General features: G+C 35.3%; 1 protein-coding gene across 3 annotated transcripts; it reads right to left on the reverse strand.

Moving 5' to 3' along the window:
- Positions 1–222: 222 nt before the first annotated feature.
- On the reverse strand, positions 223–2,678 carry LOC111882980 (superoxide dismutase [Cu-Zn]). Of its 3 annotated transcripts, none has more exons than XM_023879339.2 (8): positions 2,534–2,678; positions 1,602–1,690; positions 1,406–1,510; positions 1,202–1,297; positions 916–947; positions 749–824; positions 550–603; positions 223–419 (listed from the first exon to the last, which is right to left on the reverse strand). In XM_023879339.2, the coding sequence occupies exons 2-8, from the start codon at positions 1,675–1,677 to the stop codon at positions 397–399; spliced, it is 462 nt and encodes a 153-aa protein (XP_023735107.1). In that variant the 5' UTR covers positions 1,678–1,690; positions 2,534–2,678; the 3' UTR covers positions 223–396. The 3 variants fall into 3 exon arrangements, with proteins under 3 accessions (XP_023735107.1, XP_052620546.1, XP_042751604.1); XM_052764586.1 differs by having other exon boundaries at positions 1,602–1,734; positions 2,534–2,617; XM_042895670.2 differs by having other exon boundaries at positions 1,602–1,728; positions 2,534–2,559.
- Between the last annotated feature and the right edge of the window lie 10,420 nt (positions 2,679–13,098).

Genomic DNA, 13,098 nt, shown 5'->3' on the forward strand with positions numbered 1-13,098 from the left:
TTACGATGTTGAGGTAGTTTAAGTGTTATTGGGTGGTGGCATTCCTAATGTTTAAGTGTTTCGCTTTGGACTGGCGTTTACAGTAACAATAGCATATTATTTGGTAAAAGACATGACATGTAGTGTGTGTGTGTTGCGTAAGAAGCTTCAAGTAAATAAACAGAAAAGGGAAACTGTATAAACCAAGTCTAAATTCAAAACTTGGCTCAAAAGATATTCAAGTATTAAAATAGCACAGGGAATACTTTATTGAGAACAACAACGCAGCAATGACACAACCATAACTTATGGAGAGAGTGAGAAAGTATGGAGATACATCTAATTTTTATATGGTTTTTTTTTTCAAGAAAGAAAGCCTCAGTATTCCCTGGAATAGGAGATGAGAGCAGTAGACAATCAAGCTTGTAATCCAATGATACCTGCATGCAATGTCAAATATGAGACAAGACCACCTTAAGGCTTAAACACAGAAAGCAATGTGATTTGTTTTTTCCTTTTGTTGCTCATTTAGTTTAACAAGGAAAAAGTTAAAAAGAAATATTGGCTTACCACATGCAACCCTTCCACCAGCATTTCCAGTGCTTTTGCTGAGCTCATGGCCACCTGAAAGAGAATAGTCACACAAATTGTCTTACATATGTATAATATATAAAATAATATACACATACATAATAATATAATATACAAAAAAAAAAAAAAAAAAAACAAAAAAACAAAAAAAAACAAAAAAAACATAATTGAAGTTTACCCTTTCCAAGATCATCAGCATCAGCATGGACAACTACAGCCCTTCCAATGATGGATTGAGATCCAATTAGTGGAATCTACATAAATCAATATTCATATATAAGTTACATTTGTACAATTTAATTTATAGCAACACGCTTTGTACATGAACTCATGTGAGCAACCAACCTGCTTATCAACAATGGTGAATTTTGCAGTACCTGTGTTGAATAAAAAAAAAAAAGCATAAGAAGTCTGTCATATAATGTTTGGTGATAGAAATTTTGAAATTCAAACATGCTACAGACTTCTCAGGTCCCGGTTAATTTCAAATGCAGCCTCAAAGTTTGACTTTTTGAATAAAGTATGCGACCAATGGAAAATAGCCATAGAATAAAGTTTGACTTCTTAAATATAGTGCAAAACCAAGACTTATTCAATCTATAAAGGTTCTAATTTAAAGTAAGTATTATACCATCTTCGCCTACTGTAACATTCCCAAGATCGCCAGCATGGCGAACCTCATCATCTGGAGCACCATGTTCCTTTCCATGAGGATTGTAATGAGGGCCTATCATCAAAAGAAAACATTTCGCTGTTTAGATATATATGCTCTATAGACACAAAGTAATTCACATTTAACAAATCCCAAAAGGAAGACATTAGACATTAGACATACCAGTTGACATGCATCCATTGGTTGTGTCACCAAGTGCATGAACATGGAAACCATGGGGTCCAGGTTTAAGGCCAGAAAGGTTTCCAGTTACAGTAGTGGGAGCACCTGAAACATTAGTTAAATATTAGATAACTTATATTTTCTATTTATAGCTTTATACTTGATAAAAAATCCAAATGTTACTCAAATTTATTACCTTCTGTCTCTTGTTCGAAGAGGATGGTGCCACTAACACCCTCACTGCTGTTAAGAACTGCAACTCCCTTCACCATTTTTATATGTGATCTAAACAAGTGAATAACCAGATATTATAATCAAATCACCTACAACTTTCAGACCAATGAGTATGTTAGACATCAAGACTCAAGAGACAACATCACAACTTTTCTTCTTAAATAAGAGCATAATGGTTAACCTTATTACTGAAAATCACAAATCCTGTTTAGTAGATTATTAGTCAAAAACCCGGTGAACAAAGTAGATTAATACTCAAAAACTAAATGAGGACAGATTGGACTTGCTTTAGAAGTACTCAAATGTTAAAGAATCTAGACACCATTTCCCGAAAGGCAACACACATCCCCTTTTCCAGCCTTCCATCCACTTCAGATTTCACTCTTTTGTCCACAATACCTCCAAAATCATGAGCTTATTAATATACCATCTTAACAATTTATTCTAAACCCGATCCGTGACAAAACCAAGTTTTCCACTGCGTATAAACAAATTGTCCGATCATAGCTGACAAGGTGAAATGATTTCCTTTATGGATGTTATGTATTCGATACGTTTGCTACGTGTTTTTGTCAGATTTATTACTAGATGATCACACATACACCCCTCACGAATCGACATCACGACTTCAGAGTTAGAACTTAGAATCATGACCATATCAGTTGATCTTTACAATTGTCTATCAGATCATGATGAATCAATAAGAGAAATCACTATTTATCCAAATAGCGTTAAAATCAAGCTGAAACAAAATTGAAAATGATGATGATCAAACAAGTATAATAAATTCATCGAATTTGTTTTCGATCTGTTCACGGACCAGATAAAAAGATCACACATACCAAACAACTATCTGAATCAAACAAAAGAAAGGAAAACAAAGTCGAATTTTACCTCAGATAACCCCCGCAAAGCGTCTGTAAGAGTGTGTGTTTTTAGTCGATGATACCTCGAGATAGGGCACGGTTTATTATTATATCGATTCCAGCAGTACGCCATTTATGACTAGCCTTATTATATCTACCACCTACCCCGACTAGCAACGCGCCCATTCCTCGAATGTACACTAAATGGAAACATGCCAAAAGAGCATTGGTGCGTGGATTACACGCTAATATAGTCAGCGTTGGATTTGATGTAATTGTGCCTTTGGTGTGATTCGTGAGAGAATGTTGGGCCGGCAAGGCGAAGCAAAGCCCATTTGTTTTGAAAGCCTTCATTGACCTTTCTTTTCAAATTGTTATAGCATTTTAGTAAATTGCTCTTAAGTTAATTTTACTATTTTTTTTGTTGTTTTTGAAAAAATAATCTTTTTTTTTGCAAAATGACCATCTGGTCCGGCATGGGTTGTTCCAGACCCGATTTCAAATTCGATTAAATTGATAGATAATTTTGACCCGGTAATTTGGTTCTCCTATAAATACCATTTAATCCATTTTGCACTACACTTCGACATTCATTGTTTCGGACTACACTTTGACATCCCATTCTAGACACCTCTATAATTGAAAATGTTTTCCGATAGTAGTAAAGAAATGTGTAACATCATGTTTCCTGTGATTTCTTATTTCAGGGTCGTTAGCTGGAAGTCGATTGTGTAAAGGCTTTGGGCCTTAAGGATGTAAAGTTTAGTCCTTGTGGAAAGAGGTAATGATGGTTAAGAGATTTAACCCTTGAGCTGGATATCGGACCGAAGAGTAGAAAAGGAAAATTTATAGGTCGGGTTCTTGCATGAAATATGGATTTTTGTTTGAGAAGTTTTTAGTCCAAGATATCTATATAATATCGTGAGACTCTTCAATACCTTTCCGTGGATATAAAGATCGTCGAAAATAGAGTTGGAAAGAAGAAATTATGACTGTTAGAAGTTAAGAAGGTTTTGAGTTAAGCCTAGTACGTTGGGCGTACAGCGTGTATGTTGGGCGTACTAGGCAATGACTAATCGTGGAGGATCAAACTGGTACATTGGGCGTACCAGAAGTATGTCGGGCGTATGCGATCAGAACCCTAATTTTGGGATTTTAGGCCTTGTTTAAGCTTCTTAACTTTCCCAAACTCTTATTTCTTTCATCCTCCATCCTCTCTAACCCTAATATCGAAACCATAGCCCCATTTGTGAGATCCTTGAGTTTTTAAGTGCTTTGGAGTCTTCTTGGTTCACCTTGGAGAAGAATGAGCTCATTAGAGAAGTGTTGGTTGTAGTGGAGCTTGTAGATCTAGACCTTTCTCACCTTGATCTTTCTTTTAGAGGTATAAAGCTTGAATCTTAATGGCACATTTATTAGATATAGCTAGTTTTTGGTGTTATGAGCTTTTGGTCACTTTAGTGCATAAAGTTTAGATCTTGAAAGTTTGTGACCTTGTTATGGATAAAGTTGGAAACTTTATCCATCTAAATATCATTTTGATTCAGATTTAAAGGTTGGGAACTTGTACTTATGGATTAAGTAAGAAAGATGCACTTTTGGTCCCTTTGAAACTTAAAAGACTAGATCTTGGTTGCTTGGATCATTCTAATGGATAAAGTTGGAAACTTTATCCATTATAGAGCTATTAGGAACCATAAAAATGTGATCTTGGTCCTTTCATCCATTACATGCAAGAATTAAGATGTCTTAATGGATAAATAAGTTAGAGTTTTAGCTTTTGGACCTTTTCTAGCTATGGAAAGTCATAAAGGCAGAAACATTATGACTTAAGTCAATGTTTTGAGTCTAGATCTGAGCTTTGGACAAAAGGTCTTAAGGGATTAAGAACTAAAGGAATGAATTATCTTAGACGTATGTACGTTGAGCATATATGAGAGTACGTTGTGCGTACTGGCCCTGAATCACGTACGTTGGGCGTACGTGGAGTACATTGAGCGTACTCAGTTGCCTTGTACTTTGATTGTTGTTGACTTCCATTGACCGTTGACTTTTGACCAAGTTTGACTTTAGGTCAACCTTGAGGATTTTGGACTAATGATTGAGATTTTATATGATTTTGGTGTTAGTGGGTTCGCGGGTGCAAGCAGTGTAGAAAAAGGGATCGTATCGCAGTGTTTCAGAGTTTTTCAATTCAGGTGAGTTTTCCTCACTGTACTTATGGGTCGAAGTCACCAAGATCAACCCATTGGATTAGATATCCTGGTTTGTTGTATGTTGTTATGTTGAGATATTTGTTCGTTGGTTATGTGATTAGACTGGTAAATGTGTAAGACTACATGTGTTGTTGGATATATGTTAGACTGGTAGATCTTTAGGTCTACCTGTTTTTGTTGATTATTGATTTTTATTGTATATTTCGACATGTAATGGTTTGTTGGGTTGAGGCGGACCAGCTGGTGTTGAAGGCCAAGATACCTAGGGTGGTCCGGACAGACTAAAGGCCTGCGAGGCGGTCCAGTCAGGTCAAAGGCCCAGCGACCGATCCAGATAGGTTGAAGGCCCGGTACGGCGGTCCAATCATGTTGAATGTTCTGAGAGCTGTCCATATAGTTTATAGGCTTGTGAGGCGGTCCAGTCATGATGAAGGCTCATGCATGCATGTTGTTATTTGTATGTTTGTGTGGTGGTATTTTTAGGGGAACTCACTAAGCTTCGTGCTTACAGTTTGATTGTTATGGTTTCAGCTACTTCGTGTGATTATATATATCATTCGGTAACACTTTTCTGGAACATTTTATGATAGAATGATATTGGGATATTTGTAGTTGATACTTGGTTTTGATATGGTTTTGTTTGAAAACGATGATTTCTCTGAATTTAAAAATGAAAATTTTAACCGTGATTTTGGGGATGTTATAAGTTGGTATCAGAGCCATGGTTTGAGTGAATTGGATGAGCATTCTTGTGAATCTATTATCAAGCTAAGGATCTGTAAAGGTTTTCAAAATTGTTTCAATAATTTTTTTCATAAGTGTTTTCAAATGTAACCAATGAAGGATAAGATGTGTACGATCAGCCGGAGTAAGAAAGTCTACCCCAAGATACCCACATTGTTATTTGCTTATGTTGATTATGATAAAACTGCATGCTAGTAGTACGCTGAGTATTTTCAGGAATTGCATGCTAGAATTGTCTGATGTATGATCCCTGATAGCCTAGGAGAATTGCGTGTATGCTAGATAAAATTGACATCATTACTGTAGTTACTTAGTGTGTGAATCATATTTGCACATAACTAAGATTGTATAGTATGAGAATGTTATATTTAGCTTTATTTCATGTTCTTTCCTGATAAAGGGCTTAGGGTAGAATCAGGTATTCGACTGTTTATGGGATCTAGCATTATGTATGATTAGCATGCACGAATGACTGTAGGGTTGGTGGAAGTTTCATGAGTGAGTACAATTTATAGCAGGACAGCGTGAGGGATGATTAGCCACTTTTGAGAGAGTAGATGTAGGATGTATGTGTATCCTAGATGTTTAGGCCTAGTGGTCAGGAATTGTGTGTGAAGGTCTTCCTGATATTTTTATGATATCTTATACGCTAAGCGTACTCATAGAGTACGCCTTGCGTACAAGCTAAGGACAAAAATGTAATGAATTAAGCATTAAGGGTTAAAAAGAAACATACCGGAGCTCAAATGTTACAATAATTATCGTGCAATGGTGTTATTTAAAAAATAAATATGATTTATGATTCATTATTCCATTTTTTTTCCATATTACTTGCTTTTTTAAAATCAAAACATAAACATTAAGTTTGGTATATTGGTAAGGTTGTATCCTCGACGACAACCATTGGGTGTTATAAAAAGAAAATGAAAAAAAAAACAAAGAAAATTCTAATACTACAAGAAGGGTCTTTAATATTTTGTTAGAAATCAAATTGTTAGGGAAGAACGTTATACTAATGGAAATGATATAATTATTAAGTTATTAATTTTGTAGAAATTTTTATTGGATAAAGCATATCAAGTTGCAAGTCTTTGGACAAATATCCAAATACTAGTGTTTGCAAGAACAATGGATATGTTTCCTATTGTGATGGTTGCATATAAAATTTTGTCGACGATACCAGTTACGGTTGTTACCGAGAAAAGAAGTTTGTCAAAGTTGAAGCTCTTGATATCATATTTTTGAAGTACCATGAATCAAGAAAGAATAAATGGATTATCAGTTTAAAGCAATTTAAATCGATTTTTACAAAATCTTGATTATTATAAAATAAAAGTTGTATTTGTTTCCAGAAAATACATGAAGCTATTGTTGTGATTTTTGTAGGTTTTGGTTTGTATTAATATTGATTTTGTTTAACCGTAAAATTTACTGTTTTTTTTCATCTATAAAAGTTCTTATATATAGTACAAACATAAGGGCATAAAAATCATATCTCATCATGGGCATTCGGCCTTGAAATTACGAGATTATATGAAAAATTATAATTTTATTGTTTATATTTTCAGAATTTACCATGCCTTTTATTATTAATTTGCACATGACCTCTAAATTCTCGGGACCGGCCCTGGTTAAAGTTATAGGGAGTGGTCATACTCAACTCACTCACAAAGTGTTACCAACTCAGCGACACGTTAGTTCCACTACAATCTCACAACCAAACCACTAGCCCTTAAAATGGTTTCCACTCTACAATATTTATCTTTTTATTTTTTTTTATTTTTTGACATTAAATTAAATAAAGAAACATAATTTAAAACAGAAATAAATATTTAAATTAATTAAAAACACATTACATTAATTAAAAAACATAAAAATTTAAAACCTAAATTACTAAAAATACATTAAAAAAACATAGAAAATTAATCATAAATAACTAAACAAAAACATAGAAAATAAAACTTAAATATCAAAAAACTAGAACCTAATTTCCATATTTTTCCTAAACTTGTTGTTGGATTTTTAGACGCGGCTAGATTTTTCGGGTCGAGATCCGATTGTAGTTTTGTGTTTAAAATTTGAAGATTGGTAAGTGCTATTTTTCGGCGATTAGCTTCCTCTGTTGATTAAAAGAAATTCTAGAAAACTTAGAGTCTTCTCTGTTTTTTCCGTAAGCACATCTTCGCAAATCTCTTTTCCGCTTGAAGATCCCGCCTTTCTCGATTTGTCCCTTCTCGGTGGTCGACGAAGTTGGACTTCCAGTGGACCCTCCCCATCAGTGCCGTCGAACTCATCATTAAGGTCGAGGTCAACAACATATTTGACCGTTACGACAAACTTCAACCGCTTTTTGGTTGCCGAATGGTTTACCATTATTGGTAATTTTGTATTGGTAGCATGCAGTCGATAAAATATTGAAATCGTTGCTACCACTTTCTTTTTTGCATATTTTTTAAAATTGTCAAATATGTTGTTGACTTTCGTGGAAGATGCTCGTAGGTCATGCCATTTTGCATTGACCGAATCATATGGCTGCTCTGTTTCCCTTCCTAATAGCACATGAAAATGGTCTAGAACACGATTCTAAAAACTTTGATCTAATTGTGTGTTCCCGGTGTCACCGACTTGCGATATAAAAATCCAAGCGTTCATTAAAGCTTCCTCTTCATCGTCGGTTCATTGTGTAGTTCTCTCTTTTTTTATGGTTCTTTTCCTTTTTTTCCTTCTTCGAGTTGGTTGTTGCGTTTCTTGGACCCGTTCCTCGTCGTCGTGGTCAAAGTTTATAGGTTGTGATTAAGATAATGAAACTTGAGATAGTTGTGAAGGATGTACGTGAAATTGTTGAGGTTGAGAAGATTGGAGTTGAAATTGTGGACAAAGTTTTGTTGAAAGGTTTGAAATTGGGGTTGATTGAAGTGTGGTGGTCGTTGTTGTTGGTAGTAGTTTGTGTGGTATGAAAGATCGGTGAATAGGGGTTGTTGTTGGATTGAAGATGTTATCAATTGCATGTAACAAAGATTTGCAAATAGATTATTTGGAGTGTTTGAGATGTTTGGAGTGGGTAGGGTATTTTGATTTGGATCCATAAGTTGAAGAAAAAAAGAATATGGGAAGAGATTGTGTGTTTTTGTAGTGTAAAATGTATGTAAAATAAGTGATATTTATAGTTGTAGTATATGGTTTTTAAATTAAAAAATATTTTTTTTGGGTCCAACGGTAAAAAAGAAAAAAGAAACAAAGGAACCGGTCAAGATTATGACCATTTGTAACGTTCGACATTTCCGAGGTATTTATTTAAATTATGGTCATTTAATTGTTATGGGTTGGGCCTTGAAATCATTAGATCTTTTCTTATTGGGCTTAGGGTGTGCAATATGTTGGGCATACCACCCTATGTACGTTGGTCGTACTGGTGTAGTTTGGACGCGGGTGTCATGCACATACGCGCTGCGTACAAGGGAGTACGCGCAGCGTACGTGTCCAGACCCAAAACCCTAATATTAAGGGTTTGAGCATTATTTAAAGAACATTATGCCTTATGGATCTTCTCTATCAGCCTCCCTCTTGTCCCTAAACAAACTACACGAAATCATAACCCCATTATTGAGTGATCTTAAGCTTGAAAGGTCTTTTGAGTGTATTTTGGTGTGCTTTGTTCCATTTTCAAGGAAGAGAAGGTTGGAGCAAGGTGGTGGTTCAAGGAGAAGCTTGTAGATCCGAATTATCTGCTCCATTTCTAGTTTGTGAAAGGTATAAAGTCTTGATCTTGATCTTTAGAAGCTTAGATCTCCATGTTTTAGCTTTTGGACCATTTTGTCCTATTGATGAACTCTTGTGGATTATTTCTGTTTCTGAAGCTTAGAGTTGCTACTCTTGGTGTTCCTTGAGCCCTAGAGTCATAAAGTTACCACCTTTGAAGCTTTAATCCCACCGTGCATGAGTAATGGCCATTTTTATGGAAGTAGAATGTTATATTTCGAGCTTGGGCCCTTTTGGGGCATGCAAACCCACCAAGTTGATGACATTATGGGTTAAGATATTATATATGACTCAGATATGTCATTGGGACTCTTAGACTTAAGTGGTTAAGAGTTTATTGATGAAATAACTTAATGGGTGAGTATGTTGGGCTTACAAGCCCATACGCACATCATAAAAGCCATGCAGCATGTACGCTTGGCATACAGCTGAGTACGCCCCGCATACTCAGGCAGTTGGGTTTGGCGCTTTTTGGGCCTCGGTTTGGGCCATTTTGTTAGACTTGTTGCTTTGGGCCTTTGAGCCATCTAGAATTAAGCTTTTGGATTAAGGAGTTTTAGTAGGCTTTAGGGCAAGGCCTATTTGCGGGTTTGGGCCCAATTCGGAAAACTGGGCCATAAGCGAGCCTTTGTGGATCTTTTGGATTTGGGCCTCAGTTTTGGATCAAGCTAAATGGTCATTTTATCCCAAGTATGGATTATTGATTATAGTTTGGAATTCAAGTCTTGATCGGGTGTTATTTTGTATTGATAGCTCGGGGAGTCATCAGGGCAACAACTAGGGATTTATTTAAGTGAGATTCAACATTCGAGGTGAGTTTCATCACTGGGTTTAGCGGGTCTAAGGCACCAATGCCAACCCTTATTGATTATGTTAGGATGCTAGGAGTATGTGTGACCCTTGCATGTGATATATGCTGCTATATATATCGGGTGGGGCTCAACGCTAAGCGAGGCCTGAGGACTGGAACATATGTTAGTGTTTATGATCATTATATGCATTAGCATGATTATGTGATATTGATTGTATGTGTATAGCAGGTGAGGCCTAGTGACGGGAGAGGCCTGAGAACAAGGTTCTAAAAGGCGTGCGGTGTGGCGTGGCGGCAAGGCCAAGCCTCAAGCTTAACGAGTTATCACGAGTCATGGCGTTTTTCAAGGCGTGATGTAAGGCGGCGATTTTGTATTAATTTATAATTATATTACCGCATAAATATAAATTTATATCAAATATACCTAGTTTTTAGAAGTGTTATATCAACAACTAATAACAGAAAGTTAATAAAAAACACAATACTTGTGTGTCTGATTAGAAAAGGTATAAAAAGAGCAAAAAATGTGTCTCAAACGAAAAAACACGCGCCATAACACGCCATAATGCTCCATGGCACGCCATATCAAGTCTTGTCACGCGCCACGCCTAACAACAACATTATAAAGCTTTGCGTAACAGCGACGCCGCGCCTCACGTCATGGCGCGCCTTGGCGCCCGCCATGGCGCGCCTTTTAGAACACTGCCTGAAAATAATATATATGTATACTGAGCGAAGCTCGATGTCGGGCGGGGGGCCATTGTATGATTTATTATGTATGGTATGGGGTTGTTTGGAAACCCGCTAAGCTTTGTGCTTACGGTTTTTAGTTTATGTTTCAGGTACTACCAGTGGTAAGGGGAAGAGCTCGGGGTGATTACATTACACACACCATATGGATTCTCTTTATAAGGCATACTCTGATTTTCTAGATATTTGACACACTTATTTTATTTGGGTTGTATGAGCCATGATTTGAAATATTGTTTTCACTTGAATGAAAAATAAAAATTTTGGGTCGTATTTTTTGATGTTTCACCATTGTTGTAGCCCTCCTTCTTCCTATTGGCTGTCTTCGAGCGTCTTCCCATCGCCGTGACAACTAAGCCACCGGAGACCGAGGCGGTTTTTACGCGTGAATTGGTTGTCCATGTCAGCATCACACATCTTCTTCTACCCCCCCCCCCCCCCTATTTCGGATAGCCTATGAAAGGCCACATTTGACGAGGAATGTAAAGCGCCACAAATCTCTACTTTTTAGACGAAAATTCTTGTAAAACAACATATATGGATTGATGGGGAAAACTCAAAACTCTCATGAATTTTGAAAGTATCTTTTCAAAAAGATTGATGAGTAATTAGTTTGTTTGTATTAATTGTAGGGTTTTATGCAGAAAAGTATAGTTATTTTGGGAATTTTTTGATAAAGTTTTAAATCTTTTTTTAACAGAAATGTCTCATTATTTTAGAAAAATCACATAATATGTCATTTCATGTTAACATAAAAAAATAATTTTTTTCATTAATTTTGGCAAAATACTAAATAATCGGGATTTTTCTGTTTAAAAAAAAGATTTATAACTTTATCAAAAAAATTCTCAAAATAATAAGAGTTTTCGGTATAAAACTCATTAATTATATTAAGAGATTCCTTTTATTTGTAAATTTAAAGACTTATTTTAATTTTTAAAAGTAAACATTTTGGTAAATAAACTCGTAAAAATAAATTAAAAGGTAAAACAAGTTATTCAAAATTCGAAACTCATGTCAACGACGTGGCATTTTGGATAATTTAGTTACGTTGAGAATTGTCTCAAAAGTTTGAGAGATTGATGTCTAAGTTTAGTTATTTCAAAAACAATCTCAAAAGTTGATTAGATATTGATGCGGGGGCATCTCGGATGACATTTATAGTATCTTGAATGGTAGTTTTTTTACAAACCTTGTTATTATTACTTATAAGATAAGATTTATTGTACAACGTTTTGTCATTGGAGTGTCCAGGTTTCTGGAATGTGTTATTTCAATTAAAGGTGTTTGTTTGAATGGATCAATTTGATTCTATCCAATCAAGTAATCAAAATTGGTTTTGGTTTTTTAAAGTGTAGATCTTAATCGTTCAAATTAAATTCAAATCCAATTCTAACCAAATTATAATTAGGGATGTAAATGAGCCGAACTTTGCACTAATCGAGCCAGGCTCGTTTGAAGTTATAGAAGCTCGAACTCGGGCTCGAGCCCATTTCAAGCATGGAGTGTGAAGCCTGGGATCAGCTCGTGTAGCATATAAAAAGCTCGGGACCAGCCCGTTAAGGCTCGTTTATTTGTGAAGCCTAAATGAGCTTAGTTCAGCTCGAGATCGGCTCGTTAGTAACAGAGTTAATGCTCATTAGGGAGCTCGATTTATGAAGTTGAAAATCACACAAAAAATACACATTAACCTTAAAACATACTTTATATTTAAGCTTATGTAATTTTAATATGGTAATTATCAATTAATAATAATACATAAAATAAAATTATAGAATTTATATTATACAAAAGCTCGTTAAGGCTCTCGAGCTTAAACGAGCTCTTATCGGAAGGCTCAAGATCGGGCTCGTTAATTAACTTAGTTTTATTTTAGGCTCGAGCATGTTTTCGGACTCGTTAAGGCTCGGCTCGTTTCGAGCAACTATCGATCCAAGTTTGGATAGCTCACGAGTAGCTCGACTCATTTACATCCCAAATTATAATTCGGTTGGATAGGTTTGATAATCCAAATTTCAACTTTATAGAAAAAAAAACAAATTATTTAGTTATAAATTAAAATTTATAGATAAGTAATAAAAAAATATATCATAATTTAATATGTTGTAGATAAAAAACTTTTTAGAAAAATATACATATTAAGATTTTTTATTAGTCAAAACCTTTTAAATGTGTTTGAATATTTTGACTTCTAGTTTAAATAATATTTTTTATTTTCCGGTGATAGTGATGGTGGAAGAGGGTAATATGGTAATATTACACTTTCCCTCATGAATTGGAATCAAACAATCAACACAAATAAAACAAAGATGA

The sequence above is a fragment of the Lactuca sativa genome, chromosome 6 (assembly GCF_002870075.4).
Source record: "Lactuca sativa cultivar Salinas chromosome 6, Lsat_Salinas_v11, whole genome shotgun sequence".
Classification (NCBI taxonomy): Eukaryota; Viridiplantae; Streptophyta; class Magnoliopsida; order Asterales; family Asteraceae; genus Lactuca; species Lactuca sativa.

What these genes read in the sequence shown, in the direction of transcription:
- LOC111882980 (XM_023879339.2), bottom strand. Translation starts at nt 1,677, where the DNA reads ATGGTGAAGGGAGTTGCAGTTCTTAACAGCAGTGAGGGTGTTAGTGGC. An exon ending in CTTCGAACAAGAGACAGAAG is followed by an intron (nt 1,511 to 1,601) that starts GTAATAAATTTG and finishes CTAATGTTTCAG; the next exon opens with GTGCTCCCACTACTGTAACT. An exon ending in TGCTGATGATCTTGGAAAGG is followed by an intron (nt 604 to 748) that starts GTAAACTTCAAT and finishes ATTCTCTTTCAG; the next exon opens with GTGGCCATGAGCTCAGCAAA.